This window comes from Sander vitreus, chromosome 13 (genome assembly GCF_031162955.1).
Source record: "Sander vitreus isolate 19-12246 chromosome 13, sanVit1, whole genome shotgun sequence".
NCBI lineage: Eukaryota > Metazoa > Chordata > Actinopteri > Perciformes > Percidae > Sander > Sander vitreus.
The window spans coordinates 19,052,179-19,069,288 of NC_135867.1; the positions used below are offsets into that span (position 1 = coordinate 19,052,179).

The window sequence follows — 17,110 nt, forward strand, 5'->3', positions numbered from 1 at the left end:
TTTGTATCATTTCCTGTTACTTCACTCTCTGATTTGTTCAGATTATTGTGAAGCATAGTAAATGTCTTGAATTATCCTCTACATTTGAATGTAAGAGAGGTTTTTATAAAAGTCACTCAGTCCATTTTTAGTCCAAATAATCCATATAATGTAAAATTATAGTGAATATTACCATTTAAAATATCAAACTTTATCAATTTCACTGGCCCTTCTCATCAGCCAAGTGAATTACTCCATGTCACAATGAACAGAGGACGGGATTAAAGCTGTTATCTTGAAGCAGTAAAGATAGCAGCAGTTGGTGAAGAAGCCTTGTTAAATGATCCCCCTGTGCTGTCATCATTTTACAGGCATGTTACACCTGATGAAAACAAAACAGTGATAACCAAGCGAAAAAACACCCAATTTAAAACATAGATGTTTAAAATATGTTATACTTTAATCAAAGTGGGCAGAGTGGGTTTTGGAAAGCCTTCTTTAACTGTTACATCACTTAGTCTTTTTATCATGCATCTCGTGGCTCACTCACACTTGAAATGGCTTTAACAAGACGATTTGCATCTTTTATGAGACCTCAGCTGCTGAATGAATAATGTTAAAAAAATCTTACACGGCAGACTGGACTCTAAAAAACATCTGCATGCAAACAGTGCTCTAATGCAATAGATGCCCTCCCAGTATTGATAGCTTAGACAGAAAGAGATGTAAAATGGCCATGACAAGGCCTCTGCCTTATTTATTGTATCCAGAATGGGACACGTTCTAACTTTATCTAAGATATGAATTCTTTGTGTTAAATATTTCCATATTTTGATGTTAAGTTACAATACCACCCAGCATCTCACTGCAAACAATTGTCACTGCAGTGAGATACTAATCGACGAGCCTGTCAGGTGATTGCAGAGGATCTGATGGAGGTGACTTTAACAGGCTGATTCACATTTCATGGACTGCTTACATAAGCTCCTCTACCTCTGACTTCCAACCCTCTGCTTGATTCATGGAGGAGATTTGGATCAAGACAAAGACATTAGCCAACACAAATGCTGAGTGACTCATTTTGAAATGGCAGATATCCCTCTCACAGGCATGATCACAGATCTGCTATTCAGTATATTCTAAGCTGTCTCATTTCACCGTGTCCAATCTCATTACTCCATGAATTCACTCTAAAGCTGAGTGCCTGTGCATGTATATTTGAATTTAAGACAGTGTGACTTATGTATAATCATGGCTATTGGTTTGACTTTGGGTTTATCAGTATTTCCTTTTATTAAATTAATATGCACTGGTTGGTTATTTGTTCTGTAAGACTAACTCCCAGTGTGCCTGTTCCCATTTTCACAGAGAGCTGACATAGCCGTGGCTCCTCTAACTATAACGTTGGTACGGGAAGAAGTGATAGACTTCTCTAAGCCCTTTATGAGCTTGGGCATCTCCATTATGATTAAGAAGCCTCAAAAGTCCAAGCCTGGGGTGTTTTCCTTCCTGGACCCACTGGCCTATGAGATTTGGATGTGTATAGTTTTTGCCTATATCGGCGTGAGTGTGGTGCTCTTCCTGGTGAGCCGTTTCAGCCCTTACGAGTGGCATCTGGACGAGAATGATGAGGCCAAAGACCCTCAGAGCCCCCCAGACCCTCCAAACGACTTTGGGATTTTTAATAGCCTGTGGTTCTCCCTGGGTGCCTTCATGCAGCAAGGATGCGATATCTCACCAAGGTTGGTTGTTGTGTTCACTCTCCACCACCCCTCAGTTGTCCATGTCATCTCTCTGCATTTTATAGTCCCATACATACATCTCCTTCCTGCCATGGTGCATATAGGTTATTTTGAGCTTTTGTATTTCTGCTGTCCACATAACTTCACGCTTCACTTCACTGCACTGCACTTTCCTTCCATCTCTTTCTCTGAGCAAACAAACCTTTGTTTTAAAACTGCATGCAGGCAGTGATGCTTTGCATCCACAAAATAACTTATATCCACCATGCTGAGGGCTGTAAAATGCACAGGGGTCATTACATTTCATTCAAAGTAGCTGCTGGAATTTCTCATGACTCTTGGAGGGCTACCGTGTTTTTGCTGCATGTCCTATTTTACGGTCATTTCATTGGTGCATATAATGCATTTTGTGGGGCAAAAACGTCATCAGCACAATCATTCCATTATGTATTTTCCCAATAGAATGGGCATCCCCTCTATTTATTCATCCATTCATCTCTTTACTCATCACTGTTGTGCTGTCCCTGACCTCTTCAAGGATTCTTGCTTCTGTCATCCTTTCATCTGGGACTTTGGAAGGTTGTATAGAAGCTGGTTTTATTCTTTTTTTGGGAAACACATTAAGAAAAACCCTTTAATTATTGGTATCCACTTAGAAGAAACATCTGAAAGATAGGGACAGGTAAAAAGTGTAATAATAATAATAATAATAATAATAATAATAATAATAATAATAATAATAATAATAATAATAATAATAATAATAGTCTGATACAGTGTAGTTTCTGTGTGAAAGCCAGTAAATACTATTTCATTGTCTATATATTGTGGACTGGATGTCAGCCTGGAAAGTTGTCCCATTAGCAGATTGAGATGGATGGCTTCTGCATCTGACAGTTATGGTTTTGATGGCACAGGCTCAACATACTGTAAATTCAGGTATGCAGGTCTACAGTTAAGCATAACAATGCCACTGAGAAGTATAGAGGAAGCAGCTTCTGGAAAGCTGGAATTTATAAGTTGTGGGTCTACACAGTTTAAGGTCAATGACCATACTTGAGATGAGTTGGTTCAAACATGGTCAAGCCAGAGGTTGTAGTCACAAAAAAGCACTAGAGATCAGCAGAGTAGGTGTGATTAAAGTGCAGAAATCAGATAATACACTTCCTCCTCTGGTGACTATAGTGGCTGTTTAGCAAAAATTATTGAATCAGCAGTTTCCATTCTAAAACTGCATGTACTTTGGAGCCAAAATAAGATCCCCAATTTGCTACTTAATTGATTTTTTATCCCTGATGTATTAATATGATGCCATTCTGGATAATTATCCCAATTATAAGCCATCTACAGATAAGACTTTAATAAAAAATCATAGCGTAGATTTTGATTGCTGAAGGACACACAGAATATTTACAACTTGAAAGCGCCACAAGGATAGCATAAATCCATAAATAAGCTATATATTAGAAGAAATCCAGAGCCGTACAGCTGTAATGCAGTGATGTGGTGCAAATGGATCCTCGTTTGAAATAAGAAATGCAAGTTCATCTGCCAGCAGCTCATTTGGTGGAATGTGTGAAGTTGGGGAGAGAGTACCAGAGAGAAAAGTTAAATGTAAAAATATGAATCCAGGGTTGCTCTCCAAGGCGCGTATTTAATGTCAGAGCCTTTACGCTGATGTGGGCCGGTGAACATGATGGGAGTATCTGTTTGAGGGAGCAGTATGGCTCATCATACCCTGAATTCAACAGCCGACAGAGTCTCATGGTGCTTTTACTTCAGACTTGTTCTGTCCCCTCTGGTCTAAATTTGTGGTTGCGAGTGTTACATTACAACAGTTGAACTCAAACGTTCTAACGAATATCTGCACCAAACATGGCTGCAGCTTTAAACCAACACCTGAAACACCAATAAGACCAGGACCTACTTTATTTCACCAAAAACAAAAGGAATGTACACAACCTAGCAGTACTCTGGCTTACTTTGAGCCAGTGTTGTCCCTGGAATTAACCCAAGTAATCTTGAACAGATTCTGGGACATCGCTCATCACAAGTCTGGCATCCTTCTGCAGGCTTCTGGATTTAGGCTGCTGAGTGGCTGAGCATTTCCTGGGATGGTTGCTCACCTGAATTAGCTCCAACATTAAATGTAGACAGTTATATTGAGTTAATGAGGCTTATTATTCATTTTTAAAGAATTAATCAGGTGTAAAGGCAGCTATACTTAGTTAATGATACTTCACCTAAATGCATTTATGCAAACAGCATGGAGTACCAGGGACTTGCAGAAAATATTGCAGTTCTCATCACTTAATGGGTTAACTGGACACTTTCTCCAAAAGTATAAAATTCCTCAAATTAAGGAGATAGTTCTGAGCTAAACATCTGGGCTGATAACGTGCCAAACACAGGAGACACAGCGGGAAATGATCCTCCTTCCCTTCCCTATGTAGATTTGAGCACGTTGCTCTTATGTCTCTCTGTCTGCTCTGTTTCCTCCTCTCAGATCTCTGTCCGGGCGTATCGTCGGAGGAGTGTGGTGGTTTTTCACCCTCATCATCATCTCCTCCTACACGGCTAACCTGGCTGCCTTCCTCACGGTGGAGAGGATGGTTTCTCCCATCGAGAGTGCCGAGGACCTGGCCAAGCAGACAGAGATTGCCTACGGGACGTTAGACTCAGGCTCCACTAAGGAGTTCTTTAGGGTGAGTGTCTCAACTGGCTGTCATCCATGCTGTCGCTGCACTGTATAAGAAGAGCTGCTCTAACTGTAGTTAATAAGCTCAGAGCTGAATAAGTCCCTGGAGCTTTCCTTTGGGTTTTGATTTATTACCTGCCAGGTAAAAAATTGAATGAATAATCAATAATAGAATGTCTAAAATTGTTTTTCCCCTGATACAGCACTTCCAAAGTACTTACACTACAACTACACTTGATTAATTCAGTGCATCATAAAACAGGGGTACAGTTACTAAAGGAGTAAGCAGCTACGGGATAATTGCATTTGTTTGATTTCAAAGACGTTGTTTAGAGATGGATAGCCAAGATGAGCTCATATTTTATCCAAGAGCATCAGTCCTTCTGCGTCTACCACAAAACTAAATTATGGTTTTAGGGTTATGGTTTTAAATCTATTTCGTCCACAAAATGAACTTTGGTTTTCTCTCTCTATCAAATCTCACTTTGTTTCTTTACACTTTCTGGCAACCGGAATAATTCATCAAGGTCTTATAAAAAAAGAAGAAAGAAGAAATATAGCTGCAGCCTTAAAAACACTAATAATACTACATTTAGTGTTGGCCATTCAGAAAAGCAGGTGACAGATTGTGTAAGCTTGTAGGTTTTTTAATAAATGAAACGTATTAAATCATTGTAAAAAATATAAATTTTTCTGTCTCAGCCTCCGAATCGTTGCCCACATTTCTGATGTGTTCAGCAATTCATAAAGAATTAAGTGAAACGACAGTTCAGTCTGATGATCAGGTCAGTTCTGTTTATGTTTGAAACTTTAGAAAAAAAACTTTTCCAATAAGAACTACAAGATGTCATTATAATTCCAATTTGTGGGCTTCTTTCACTAAAAAGCAATCTCTAAGAAGACGTCCTATTCCTCAGAAATTGAAATGTCATTCACATCCAGTGTCCGGCTCTGAGCTGTGTCTATTTTTAGTTCTAGTCGGTCTCTTGGTGTGAGTGTTCCAAGTGGGTCTGAGACGTTTGATAAATACAAACCCTGTAGTCTCTGTTAGACTCCGGAGTGATCAGGAAGGCACTGTGTGTTGGTTTCAGACTCTGCCTCAGCCCACCAGGAGTTATAAAATTACATCTTACAATCTCCTCTGAGATTTACAGACAGCTTATGTAAATATGCTTAAATGCAGTAAAGGTAGAACAGCTTGTTTCTGGCTGTAAGGTTTGGTTATCTGCTCCATTTTACACTCACAGCTAATAGGAGAGGGTTTTCTTGTTAGGACAGCGTCAGTCCAAACATAATCAAATAAAAGCATGCATAGGTCTCAAGAGAAAAGTGTGTTTAATAGTGGAGAGGAATGATTTTGCAGGGATGTGACCGAGTGGAGGCATGTACGTTTCTGTGACCCTACCAATTTATAAAGGCGTTCAAGCAGAGTGGCATGGTCTGCTGTGCCAAGCTAAACTCAGGTCTAAAAGCATTGATTTGGAGCAATCAACATGATCAGTGTGGAGGAAGTCATCTGTAACTCGCTGTCTTCTGCACTGCAGTGCTTTAAAACATTACTTGTGTGCAGAAGAGATTTTATTTTGCAAAGAGAATCCAACAAACTGCAGCATGTTGAAACTCACTGATTATAAAATATAACATTTTAACTGTTTCAAAGATCTGGATTTAGTTAACATCTAGGGGAAGGATAATCATTTCATATTAGATGTAGTTTTCTCTAAAATCACAAAATAAATGTATTTAATACAGCACATCCCGAGTCACATAGCTGTGTTGATGCTCTCCTTTTTTATTGTATAATAATTCAAACTAAAGTTCCGTCATAATGACTGCAGGGACAGACACCAGATGTGATATTAAACAGGACACTAATGTTTCTTGCACTTGCGTGTTTGCTTAAATACCCACGTTGACGTTCAAGTTGAAAATGAGTTAATTATAGAAACTTTTCAGCAGACTTCTCCATTTGTAGTGTTAACATTATAAAAGAGATGATGAAGTAAAGAAAGAATATCTTTAGGTGATTGGCACATGCAGCAGCCCTAAAATACCCCTTTTGACATGTCTGTTAAAGAAACATTAAATTCAACTACATCATTGATTATTGTTGAGGCTTCCTGGTGAATCATCACATTTAAAAGCAGCTCCATAAGCGGCAGTGGATGTGCTAATCCACAATGTATTTGGCAGGCTGCAATTTGTCAGAAGTGCTCCTGAGGAGATAATTGACAGGCGTGTAGTGACTTCATCCTGAGTGACAAATAGTCTGCCTTTCTTCCTCCGAACTGAAATTGTCATTACAGAGAAGCTATTCTGAGCAATTCTTATTGAAATCTGGTGATTCAAAGTTAATAAATATTAAGAGCTGTAAATAACTTTTATAGTGATCTGAAGATCATACAGCTTCCTCAATACACATCATATACAATGATAACCAACATACCCGTTTTTCAAACACTTACATTTATTCTTTTCTGGTTTTCAGAAAAGATTTGAAACATGCTTTTTTCTCAAACCTGGGCTTTGCAAAGGGGTTAGAAGACTAGACTAGAAGCAGGGGGAAACAGCTAGCCGTGCTCTGTCCAAAGTCCAAAAAAATCAGCATACCAGAACCTCTTAATCTCACTTATTAAGATGGCATACATTTGTTTAATTCCCATTTAACCCACATTTTCCAGAAGTACTTTCAACAAGCCGCTGAGACTGACAATTTATGTGGATCATTCAGTTTGTGTGAGATATTGTATACAGTATACTAAAGTCAAAGGGGTGACAGTGAATAATGTTAGCAACAGTGGGAAAGGAGAGCACAAGTAAGAAGCAGTTTGTTTACCTTTTATTCAAAAATCAAAGTGTGTTATTGATCATTCTTACTTTAATTACAGTGGTGCTGCTAAACAAGCCTCGCTATTATTTAGTTACATTATTCATTTGTGTCCACTGATCTAACTAAGAATTGCATGCAGATAAAAAAAATTAAAAAAAAAACACCAGAAAGAAGTCGTCTCTGTTTCTGGATGACAGTGTGACAGACGCACACAGAGTGCTATGACTCACTCTCAGCCCTTCAGTCAGTTGCTAACAGATGAACTAGCAGCTGGAAGAATTTGAGTTTGGACCAGTTTATTTCCAGAATGGATAAGGGGCAGTTAACCCACATTCCTCATGTGCCCTGTTAAAAGACTGTTGTGGCTACACAAGTCATTAATTAAAATTGATTTATTGAATAATTTGTCTTTGTTAGGCTGCTGTAGTGAGAATAATGAATCTGACAGCAAGAGGAGCTGTACAGATTTCAACACAGGCGACCAACCTGCTCCTGACAAGCATGCATCTTCACATAACCCAGAAAAGAATCACTGTTTTCACACTATGGTCAGGCCTGTCTTCAACTATTACTGTCATGTTAAGAGTGTTTAAATGAACACTCAACTGAACTGTAATCGTGCATATGTCAAGAATGATTCACTTACTAGCCTGAGCCCACAATCCCTTACAGCTCCGGTGAATTGTTTACACAACACGGCCGTACACACCACCGAGCTGACATAGTTTGTCAATTCACTCAGTGGTTTCCTTTCACTGACCAGATGTGATGTGGGACTGACTCAGACAACTTCTGAACATACAATCTGGATAAAACCAGTCCAGCACACTTGATTTCTGTATATCAAATACTATAAATAAGCAAGTAAATACAGGCGATAGTGCCCGGTTAGCAAGGACAACTCAGATAATTAAACATGCAAGAACAAATATATAGGACCATCAATAAATGGAAATAAAATGTCAAATAAAATAATCAGATTTTCTCTGAGAACTTGCTCCAGAGTTTCGGAGTTCTGACGTCAGGTGCTCGTTCACACTTCTACTTCCTGTTTGACTGAGCAATTATGAACCTGCCTGTCATGCCCTAAATCACAATCCTGACAAGCAGCCCCTTGAATACATGTAAGAATATGCAAAGTTTCAATCCAAAGATTCCTCTGAAGGCGCTCCCCCGTCACCGAGCTCAGCAGAAGGTCACATTGGCCCAGTTTACTGCAGCTTCTCTGTTCTTCCCTCTATTGTAGACAGCTGGGTACTCTAGCTCCCCGGTGATCGGCAATCAGCCTTTCGCTGCCCATTTTTAGCAGCGTACTGAGTGTCAGAGCGGGGCTGTGCTGTGCACGTCTGTAGCTGCTCCATCTGGCAGCTGACTGGGCCACAAAGGTGAAGCTGTCAGTCTTGGAGTACACGGGTCAAATGTGTTAAAGACAACGCCATTACTGTCATACAACACATAACACAAACTATTTGAATTAGTATTTGGCTTAACATCATGTGGATTCATGAATATCATGTTAGAACAGATGACTGCGCAATAATAAGTGAATGATCACTCACGATTTTAATCTTTTTTGAGCTGGATGGTTTATGTGAGTGTGAGAAAAAGGATGAAGACAATCTGTCAGCTGTTTTAAAAAAAAGTGGACTCAAAAGATAAGAAGAGAGAAAACAACCTGCACAGGATGCTATATATTATTATAACATCATGTATAACATATTAAACAATAATAATATTTAAAAATGACTGTTTATAATAACTTAGCCCAAAATAAATATATCAAAATGCCAAAATCATCCCATAGTAAACCACGGTATAAAAAAGGAATAGTTATTGACTCGAGGCACTTTACATGAATGCACACTGGCCTTTGGGTGTTGTAGTCATGAGTGTGTGTATGTGAAGTCTTTGCACTTAAACATTCATTATTATCTATCTATTATCATTGTTATAGTATCATCAAGCTGCACGCTATAATTGTACAAATGTAAATGCTGCATAAGCACAATAACTTAATTAAACTTAAATATTTGAATAGAAATGAAACAATGATGATTGTGACTCCAGCTGTGACCTGCTGGTAGGGACATAAACTGAGGAGCAGGAGGTCACTTCTATCTGTTAATATTGATACCAAACATGGCCTGCATTTAGTTTCTGCTGAGCTGCCAGATTGTCAGACTTCAGGCTGCTGGCAAAAAGCCCACTACCTCAGCTGCACTTTTTTTTGCTTAAAGGGTGAATTCACTCGGATGTACAAGAGGCCAGGAAGTGCAGCAGTTATTTTCCATGTGATTCTTAGTTACTTTTAAAGATCAGTTTGACATTTTGGAAAATATGCGTATTCTCTTTCTTGCTGTGTACATGAGAAGATTGATACTGTATGTATTTCCCAAAATGACAAATTTTTCCTTTTACTCAAACCCACTGCGGCTCATTACGAATGTTTTCATGGTTGTCGATGTTTAATTAAGTGCATAACTAAACAGTTTCTGTCTTCTCTCTTTGTCCTTAAATGCAGCGCTCCAAAATAGCAGTTTATGAGAAAATGTGGTCATACATGAAATCAGCTGAACCCTCAGTGTTTGCCAAGACAACACCAGATGGGGTTGCCAGGGTACGAAAGTCGAAGGGCAAGTTCGCCTTTCTACTCGAATCCACAATGAACGAGTACATAGAGCAGCGGAAACCCTGTGACACCATGAAAGTGGGCGGCAACCTCGACTCTAAGGGCTATGGTGTGGCCACACCTAAAGGCTCTGCATTAGGGTGGGTGGGATAATATAACAATATCCTCCATGTTGTTATAGTATTCCACCTACCCTGATGTCTCCATTTGCCATTCTCTTCTTCCTCACTCCTTAATTTGCCTTTTTGTTCCAAGTGCATCAATGAGTGAACAGTATTATGAGTTTAATCAAAATGTTCAGCCATTTTCTGTTGTGTCCTATGTATCTGGTTTGTTTCTCTGTTTCTTCTTTCTCTTAAGGTTATTGGTATATTAGTCACACTCAGTAAATCCATTTGAATGTCAACGTATCACCTTCCCCCATTCTTGTTTGTTTAACCCTTCAACCTCTCTTCCCTCCTCGTTTCTGTGGGCCCCTTTTGCATTGCTTCTAATTCAACACTGAAATGTTTCGTTTTTGCTAGTTACAATGCTGGTCTGTCAATTGTGATGAATGTTAAGCTGCATGTTGGATGTTCTTTCTAATTCAACAATGACAGAATGTCCCCATCCCGCACACTTCAGTTACAAGCTATGTAACCCTCCATGCCACCTCTCTAATATTTAACATTTTCTTTGCTGTAAAACAAATGCTTCTTACCCTTCCACACCAGTGAAATTCTTTACCAATTTGTCCCTTCCGTGCTCCCCTTATGAACCATTGATATTCATCACTATTTTTTACTAATATTCTATATTAGATTTCTCACGGACCTGTTCATTTTCTTACAAGTTATGTTTTATCGTTTCAAGAAATGCTGTTAACCTGGCAGTGTTAAAACTGAATGAGCAAGGCCTCTTGGACAAATTGAAAAACAAATGGTGGTACGACAAGGGAGAGTGCGGCAGCGGGGGAGGTGACTCTAAGGTCAGCCTCAATGTCACCAAAGTCGGGTATCCTAGAACAGAGTAATCGGCAAGGCTGTCGTCACTGATTGTAGTCTTTTCGGCCCAAATATCTGTTAATAAGTTACAGATAAATAAGTTTGTTTTTCCATTTTAATCATTTGCAACTGTGATCAACTGGGAACCCTTTACTTGGCTAATGGAGGAGGAAAAGCCCAGTAGTGTGAGATAAAGCAAAGTGCAGGAGTAGGACAGAGGAAGATCCGATTATTAATTGCTTAATATTGTGCTTGTGACAGAGTAGTTGTTTCTATATTTTTGGCCTGTAGTTATGAAAGACAGAAACCTTCTTTCCCTCTGTTTTTTATATCTACATGCGAAAATCGCAGCTTTGTATCTTCAAACTAATGCCAGAAGGATTACAGTGTAGATCTGATCTTATTCAATGATTAATACCTCAGAGTCAAACAATGAATGCACTCTCCAATTCGCCGCCTGGGCGTTAGGGCAGGCACGGGGAACAGCGTTGTCTTGAGGGGACTAAGCATCGCAGGCAAACGTGAGAATTCTAATGACAGAGTGACAACTAACGGTCCAAACTTTTTTGTCCAATATCCTCTCATCGAAATCCAGCGTAAGACTGACAGAAATCTTTGGTTGGTCTTGATCTAAGGCCAGTCAAAGTCTATCCATGGCCACCCTGACCTGGTAAACCCTGCAGTAGTAGAGTGTAAGATATGACCAGGGGCCCCATTTGTACAAGAGGATTTGATTTGCATCTCATACATTTTTTTTCATATTGAGCATAAAGCTGAAAGCTAAATAACTGAGTGAAGATGCATTCAGACCTTAAGGTGAGACTATGCAACTTTTGCTAAACAGCACAAAATTTAAAATTAGCTGCCATTAATTCCTGGTCATAGCGGACCAAGTGAGGCTGTAGCCACAAAGTGAATACTGAAGCAGGGCGAAGATGTATCGCTTATGAATTTAACTTTTCATTTGTCAGAGGAAGAAGTGTTATTTCTTCTCTCAAAAGTCACATAGTCTCACTTTAAATGTTTTAAAACCAAGAAGAGTAGTTAAATATAGAAGGAAATTATTATTATCGTAAAGCCTGTGCACATTATCTATCCTTACTTACACTATTTTAGGGCTGTGCACATGAGGCTCATCTCTGTAGAAGAGCTGGGGCCTTTGTTCCCGATGAGGATTTTTTTCAATCAAATCTGTTGTACAACCTTTCCATAAATGAGGCCCCTGATCTTTTTGTTTCAGGGCGCAGTGACAGCCCTCAACTGTGGATCCATCTCTGCCTCTGCTCTTCAGCTTGCATCATGACCACAGTACACTTGACATATTGCGAGAGAAGAGACGAGGCAAACTTTGCTGTTATTGACTCTAGTCATCCATTCCTGAGTGAGCAGGACATGGATACTACCGGCGGGATAACACAAAGAAGCTGTCTCCTCTCTCGCTGGCAGTTTGCCTCGAACCCTTGGTTAGAGAGAGAGTAGATGATCAGTGGAATACTATCACTGTCTGACTGCCACATTTCTTTGTCCTTATTTCACTTTCAGAAAGGCACGTATGGGTAATTCAACAATGAGATGGAAATATATTGTATGTAACTACCACTGAGAAAATATGGCATTCACAGCATAACATTACATGCATGTCAGCATTGGGCTGCTGAAATCAAAATTAGCATTTATTTTCATATAAACTAGAAATCAGTAGAGATATTATAAATGTTTTACTAAAACCAAACAAAACTCCAGACAGAACATTAAATCACATATCTACTTTCATTAATCAAAGCTAAATGATTTAAAACACTAATTTCTGTTCATACTGTGTGATGTTTGTTTTATTTGATATCATATACAGTATGTGATTTATGTCTTAATTTAGCCATGAGAGTCAGAATTGTGCATGTTTTTTTTTTCATGTGAATTATTTTGTGTATGTCGTGAGTGCTTTTAGATGCTTCTTTCTGTTTTGCAGACAGACTGAAGGGTAAAGTTCTCATGTGACTTAAATCAGATGGCGCAGAGGTGAAGTCTACACTCAGGTACAGGGGGTGGACACAATAAAAGAAACACCTGTTCATCAAATCCAACATAATAATAAATACTATATTTGTGAAGCTTACATGTCTCATAAGATACTACAACAACACAAACTATGACCCCAAAAGATTATTAGAAGTATGATAAGTAAATTCCTTTCACACCACTCCACCAATCTGTTATATGAATATTACTGATGAATACCAGCATGATCCTCCGTGTCTAACAAAGACAATGGTGTAGTCTCATCTTAAAAATTCTAAATAAATGCATTTGGAATGTTGGTTTTACAATCGTTTGTATTAAGTGTTAAGAGTAGGGGTGAGCTCACACAACCCTGCACGAGGTCTGATTTAAACAGAAACATCTATTCTATCTGACTGCATACAACCGCATTAAGAATGTTAACAACGTGATCTGAATTATTCCCTTTAAACGAGAGAAAAAAAGCATTAATTTGCTAACTCTTCTTAGTTGTCTGCCACCAATGCTTTCTGAGTGGTTGACAGTCCAGTCATCAGCCTTCATTTTGTCCCATAAGTGTTTGGTATTTGGGAGTCAATACCACTCTGACACAACCTAAAAAAAACTGAACATTGTTAATTATTAAACTTCACAAATGTAAGATGTATAGCACTAGTTGTATTGCATTGAAATAGATTGCATAGGTGTCCTTGATATACTGCCCACCCCCTGGACTTAATGAGAGAGTTGGATTCATAAATTGTGATAAACCTTTAAGTTGCTGATGACAACCAGGCTTAGAAAAAACAATTTCCTGCAGAAAATGCCTGTGAATGCTGAAAAGCTAAATTGCTAAACTGGATTGCTGACATAATTGCGTAAGAAGAAGGCGAAGTAATGGGAAATGGGAATGGTTTTAATTAGTGAAAATTTCATTGAAATGTTGAATAATACTAATAATGTAATAAACAAAAGTGGAATATTTTTAAGATAGAAAAGTCATAGTATAGCATGTCAAAACGTCATAGTATAGGTATGTCAAAAAAGTGATAAAAAGTCATACAATAGCATGTCGAAAAAAGTGATGAAAAAGTCATAGTATAGTTTATCGAAAAAAGGGATAAAAAAGTCATAGTATAGTATGTTGAAAAAAGTAATAGTATAGTATGTTGAAAAAAGTCATAAAATTCAGTATATTGAAAAAAATTATAAAATCATAGTATAATTTTTCGAAAAAAGTAATAAAAAAGTCATTGTATAGTATGTCGAAAAAAAGTCATAGTATAGCATTCGGGAAAAAGTCATAGTATAGTACAGTGGTTCTCAAACTGTTTTCAATAATGTACCCCTTTTGAATTGTTTCTTTAAGCCAAGTACCCCCTGACCAACGCTAATCATTTTTGGTAGAAATAAAGTCTATATAAACTGTATAGCGCTGTCAGCGATAGATTTACTAAACAACAGCCTTATAACTGAAAATGTTTAATTATCAATTAAATGCTAATGAGAAAAGGAGACAAAAACTGTAAAAAAGACAAAAACTTGGAAAAAGATGAAAGAAGGAAGGAAGTAAGGCAAGAATAGGTCGAAAATAGTATCAAAAACAGTGACATAACTTTGAAAAAAGCTAGAAACTTGTAAAAAGTAGGACAGTAGAAGGAAGGAAGGCAAGAATAGGTCCAAAGAAGGCGACACAAATGTCACATTTTTGGTAGGAAAAAAAAAAGTTGTGTTCTGGACAACAGCCTTGTAATTATTAAAACATAAACATTTTGTTAAATATCTCACATACCCCCTGCAGTCCTCCAAAGTACCCCTAGGGGTACACGTACCCCCATTTGAGAAACACTGGTATAGTATGTCGAAAAAAGTAAAAAAAAAAGTCATAGTATAATATATCGAAAAAAGTCATTAAAAAGTGTCAACAAAAACTCAAAGTATAGTATGTAAAAAAAAATCATAGTATAGTAAAAGGTCATAGTATAATGTTGAAAAGTCATAAAATAGTCAGAATAGTATGACGAAAAAGTCAATGTATAGCATGATGAAAAAAGTCATAGTATATCGAAAAAAGTGATTAAAAAAAGTCATAGTTTAGTACGTCGGAAAAAAATGTCATAGTATAGAATGTTGAAAAAACTCATGTGACGAAAAGCGTAGAAAAGTAGCTCATGTGGTAGAGCGTGCACCCCATGTACAGAGGCTCAGTCCTTCCTGCAGCAGCCGCCGGATCATTTCCAACCTGCGGCCCTTTGCTGCATGTCATTCCCCCTCTCTCCACTCTCATGCCTAAGCTGTCCTATCAAATAAAGGCCTAAAATGCCAAAACAATTACTAAAAAGAAAAATGTCATAGTATAGAATGTTGTAAAAAGTGATAACAATGTCATAGTATAGTATGTCAAAAAAGTGATAACAAAATCATAGTATAGTATGTGGAAAAAAAGCCATTAAAAAGTCAAAGCATAGTATGTTGAAAAAAGGCAAAGCAGGTATCAAACCTGGGTCAGAGACTGCAGTGACTTCTTGCTGGAGCAGTGCTAACCACAGAGCCACTGTGCCACCGAAGAAATTATGTTGAAAACAAGCCATTCAAAAGTCATAGTATGGTATGTTAAAAAACGTCAAAGTATAGTATGTCCAAAAAAGTCATAGTATGGTATGTCATGAAAGTTATAAAACAGTTATTATATGTCAAAAAAGTGATAAAAATGTCATAGTATAGTATGTCGAAAAAAAGTAATTAAAAAGTCATAGTAGATAAAAAAAAAAGTCATAGTATAGTATGTCGAAAAGAAGTGATGAAAAAGTCATAGTATATTATGTCGGAAAAAGTCATGGTATGGAATGTTAAAAAAAGTCATAGTATATTCAGTTTATGTTGAAAAAAGTGATAACAAATTCATAGTATAGTATGTCGAAAAATGTGATAAAAAAGTCATAGTATAGTATTTAAAAAAAAGTGATAAAAAGCCATAGTATAGTATGTTGGAAAAAAGTGATTACAACTACCACAGAGCCACTGTGCCACCAAAGAATTTATGTTAAATACAAGCCATTAAAAAGTCATAGTATAGTATGTCGAAAAAAGAGAAAAAAAGTCATAGTACAGTATGTCGAAAAATGTGATGAAGAAGTCATAGTATATAGCACGTCGAAAAAGTCATAGTATAGCATGTCGAAAAAAGAGAAAAAAAAGTCATAGAATAGTATGTCGAAAAAAGTGATGAAAAAGTCATACTATAGCATGTTGAAAAAAGTCATAAGAATTTCACAGTATAGTACGTCATCAAAAGTTCATAAAAAGTCATAGTATATTATGTCAAAAAAGTAATAAAAAAGTCATAGTATAGTATGTCGAAAAGTGCGATAAAGAAGTCATAGTATAGCATGTCATAGTATGTTGGAAAAAGCGATAATGAAGTTATAATATAGCACGTCGAAAAAGTCATAGTATAGCATGTCATAGTATGTTGGAAAAAGCGATAATGAAGTTATAATAGCATGTTGAAAAAGTCATAGTATAGTATGTCGAAAAAAGAGAAAAAAAAAGTCATAGTATAGTATGTCGAAAAAAGTGATAACAAAAGTCATAATATAGTATGTTGAAAAAATCATGGAATAGTATGTCGAAAAAATTGAAAAAAGTCACAGTATAGCATGTCGAAAAATCATAGTATAGTATGTCTAAAAAAGTGATTAAAAAGTCCTTGTATAGTATGTTGAAAAAAGTAATGAAGTCATAGTATAGCTTGTTGAAATCATAGTATAGTATTTCTAAAAAAGTGATAAAAAGTCTTAGTATATAGTATGTCGTAAAAGTCATAGTATGCCATAAAAAATCATAAAAAAGTCACAGTATAGCATGTGTTTAAAAGTTCTTTTGTTTATTTGTATTCATTACTCCTGTATTGTAGATCTTGAAAGCAACAGCACCATACAGGATTCGAATACTCAACCTTCTGTTTCCCAGCACATTGCTTATCACTCTAAGCTATCTGACCTGAGAGTGTAGTTGATGATTTTGGCATATTCGTCACTTTCATTTAGTATATTGGCCCTCAAAACCTCCTCAAACATAAGAAACACTCAACCTTCGGTCTTCCAATCATCCTCTTATCACCCTAAGCAATCTGCCATGACACATAAAAGTATGTTTTCGTCATTTGTCTCTTTCACTTAGTATATTGGACCTCAAAACCTCAAACATATAAGATTTGAACACTCAACTTTCTGTTTTCCAATTAGTCTC

The 17,110-nt window shown here is 37.3% G+C and overlaps 1 protein-coding gene across 2 annotated transcripts in view; it reads left to right on the forward strand.

Moving 5' to 3' along the window:
* gria3a (glutamate receptor, ionotropic, AMPA 3a) overlaps positions 1 to 17,110 on the forward strand; it is a 71,409-nt gene that overhangs the window by 48,119 nt on the left and 6,180 nt on the right. Inside the window, exons 11-14 of one of the 2 annotated variants that reach the window (XM_078265733.1) lie at positions 1,348 to 1,721; positions 4,228 to 4,426; positions 9,771 to 10,018; positions 10,731 to 10,845. In XM_078265733.1, coding sequence (XP_078121859.1) covers positions 1,348 to 1,721; positions 4,228 to 4,426; positions 9,771 to 10,018; positions 10,731 to 10,845 — 936 coding nt within the window. The remainder of the gene's footprint in view (positions 1 to 1,347; positions 1,722 to 4,227; positions 4,427 to 9,770; positions 10,019 to 10,730; positions 10,846 to 17,110) is intronic. The other variant, XM_078265734.1, reaches the window with a different exon arrangement.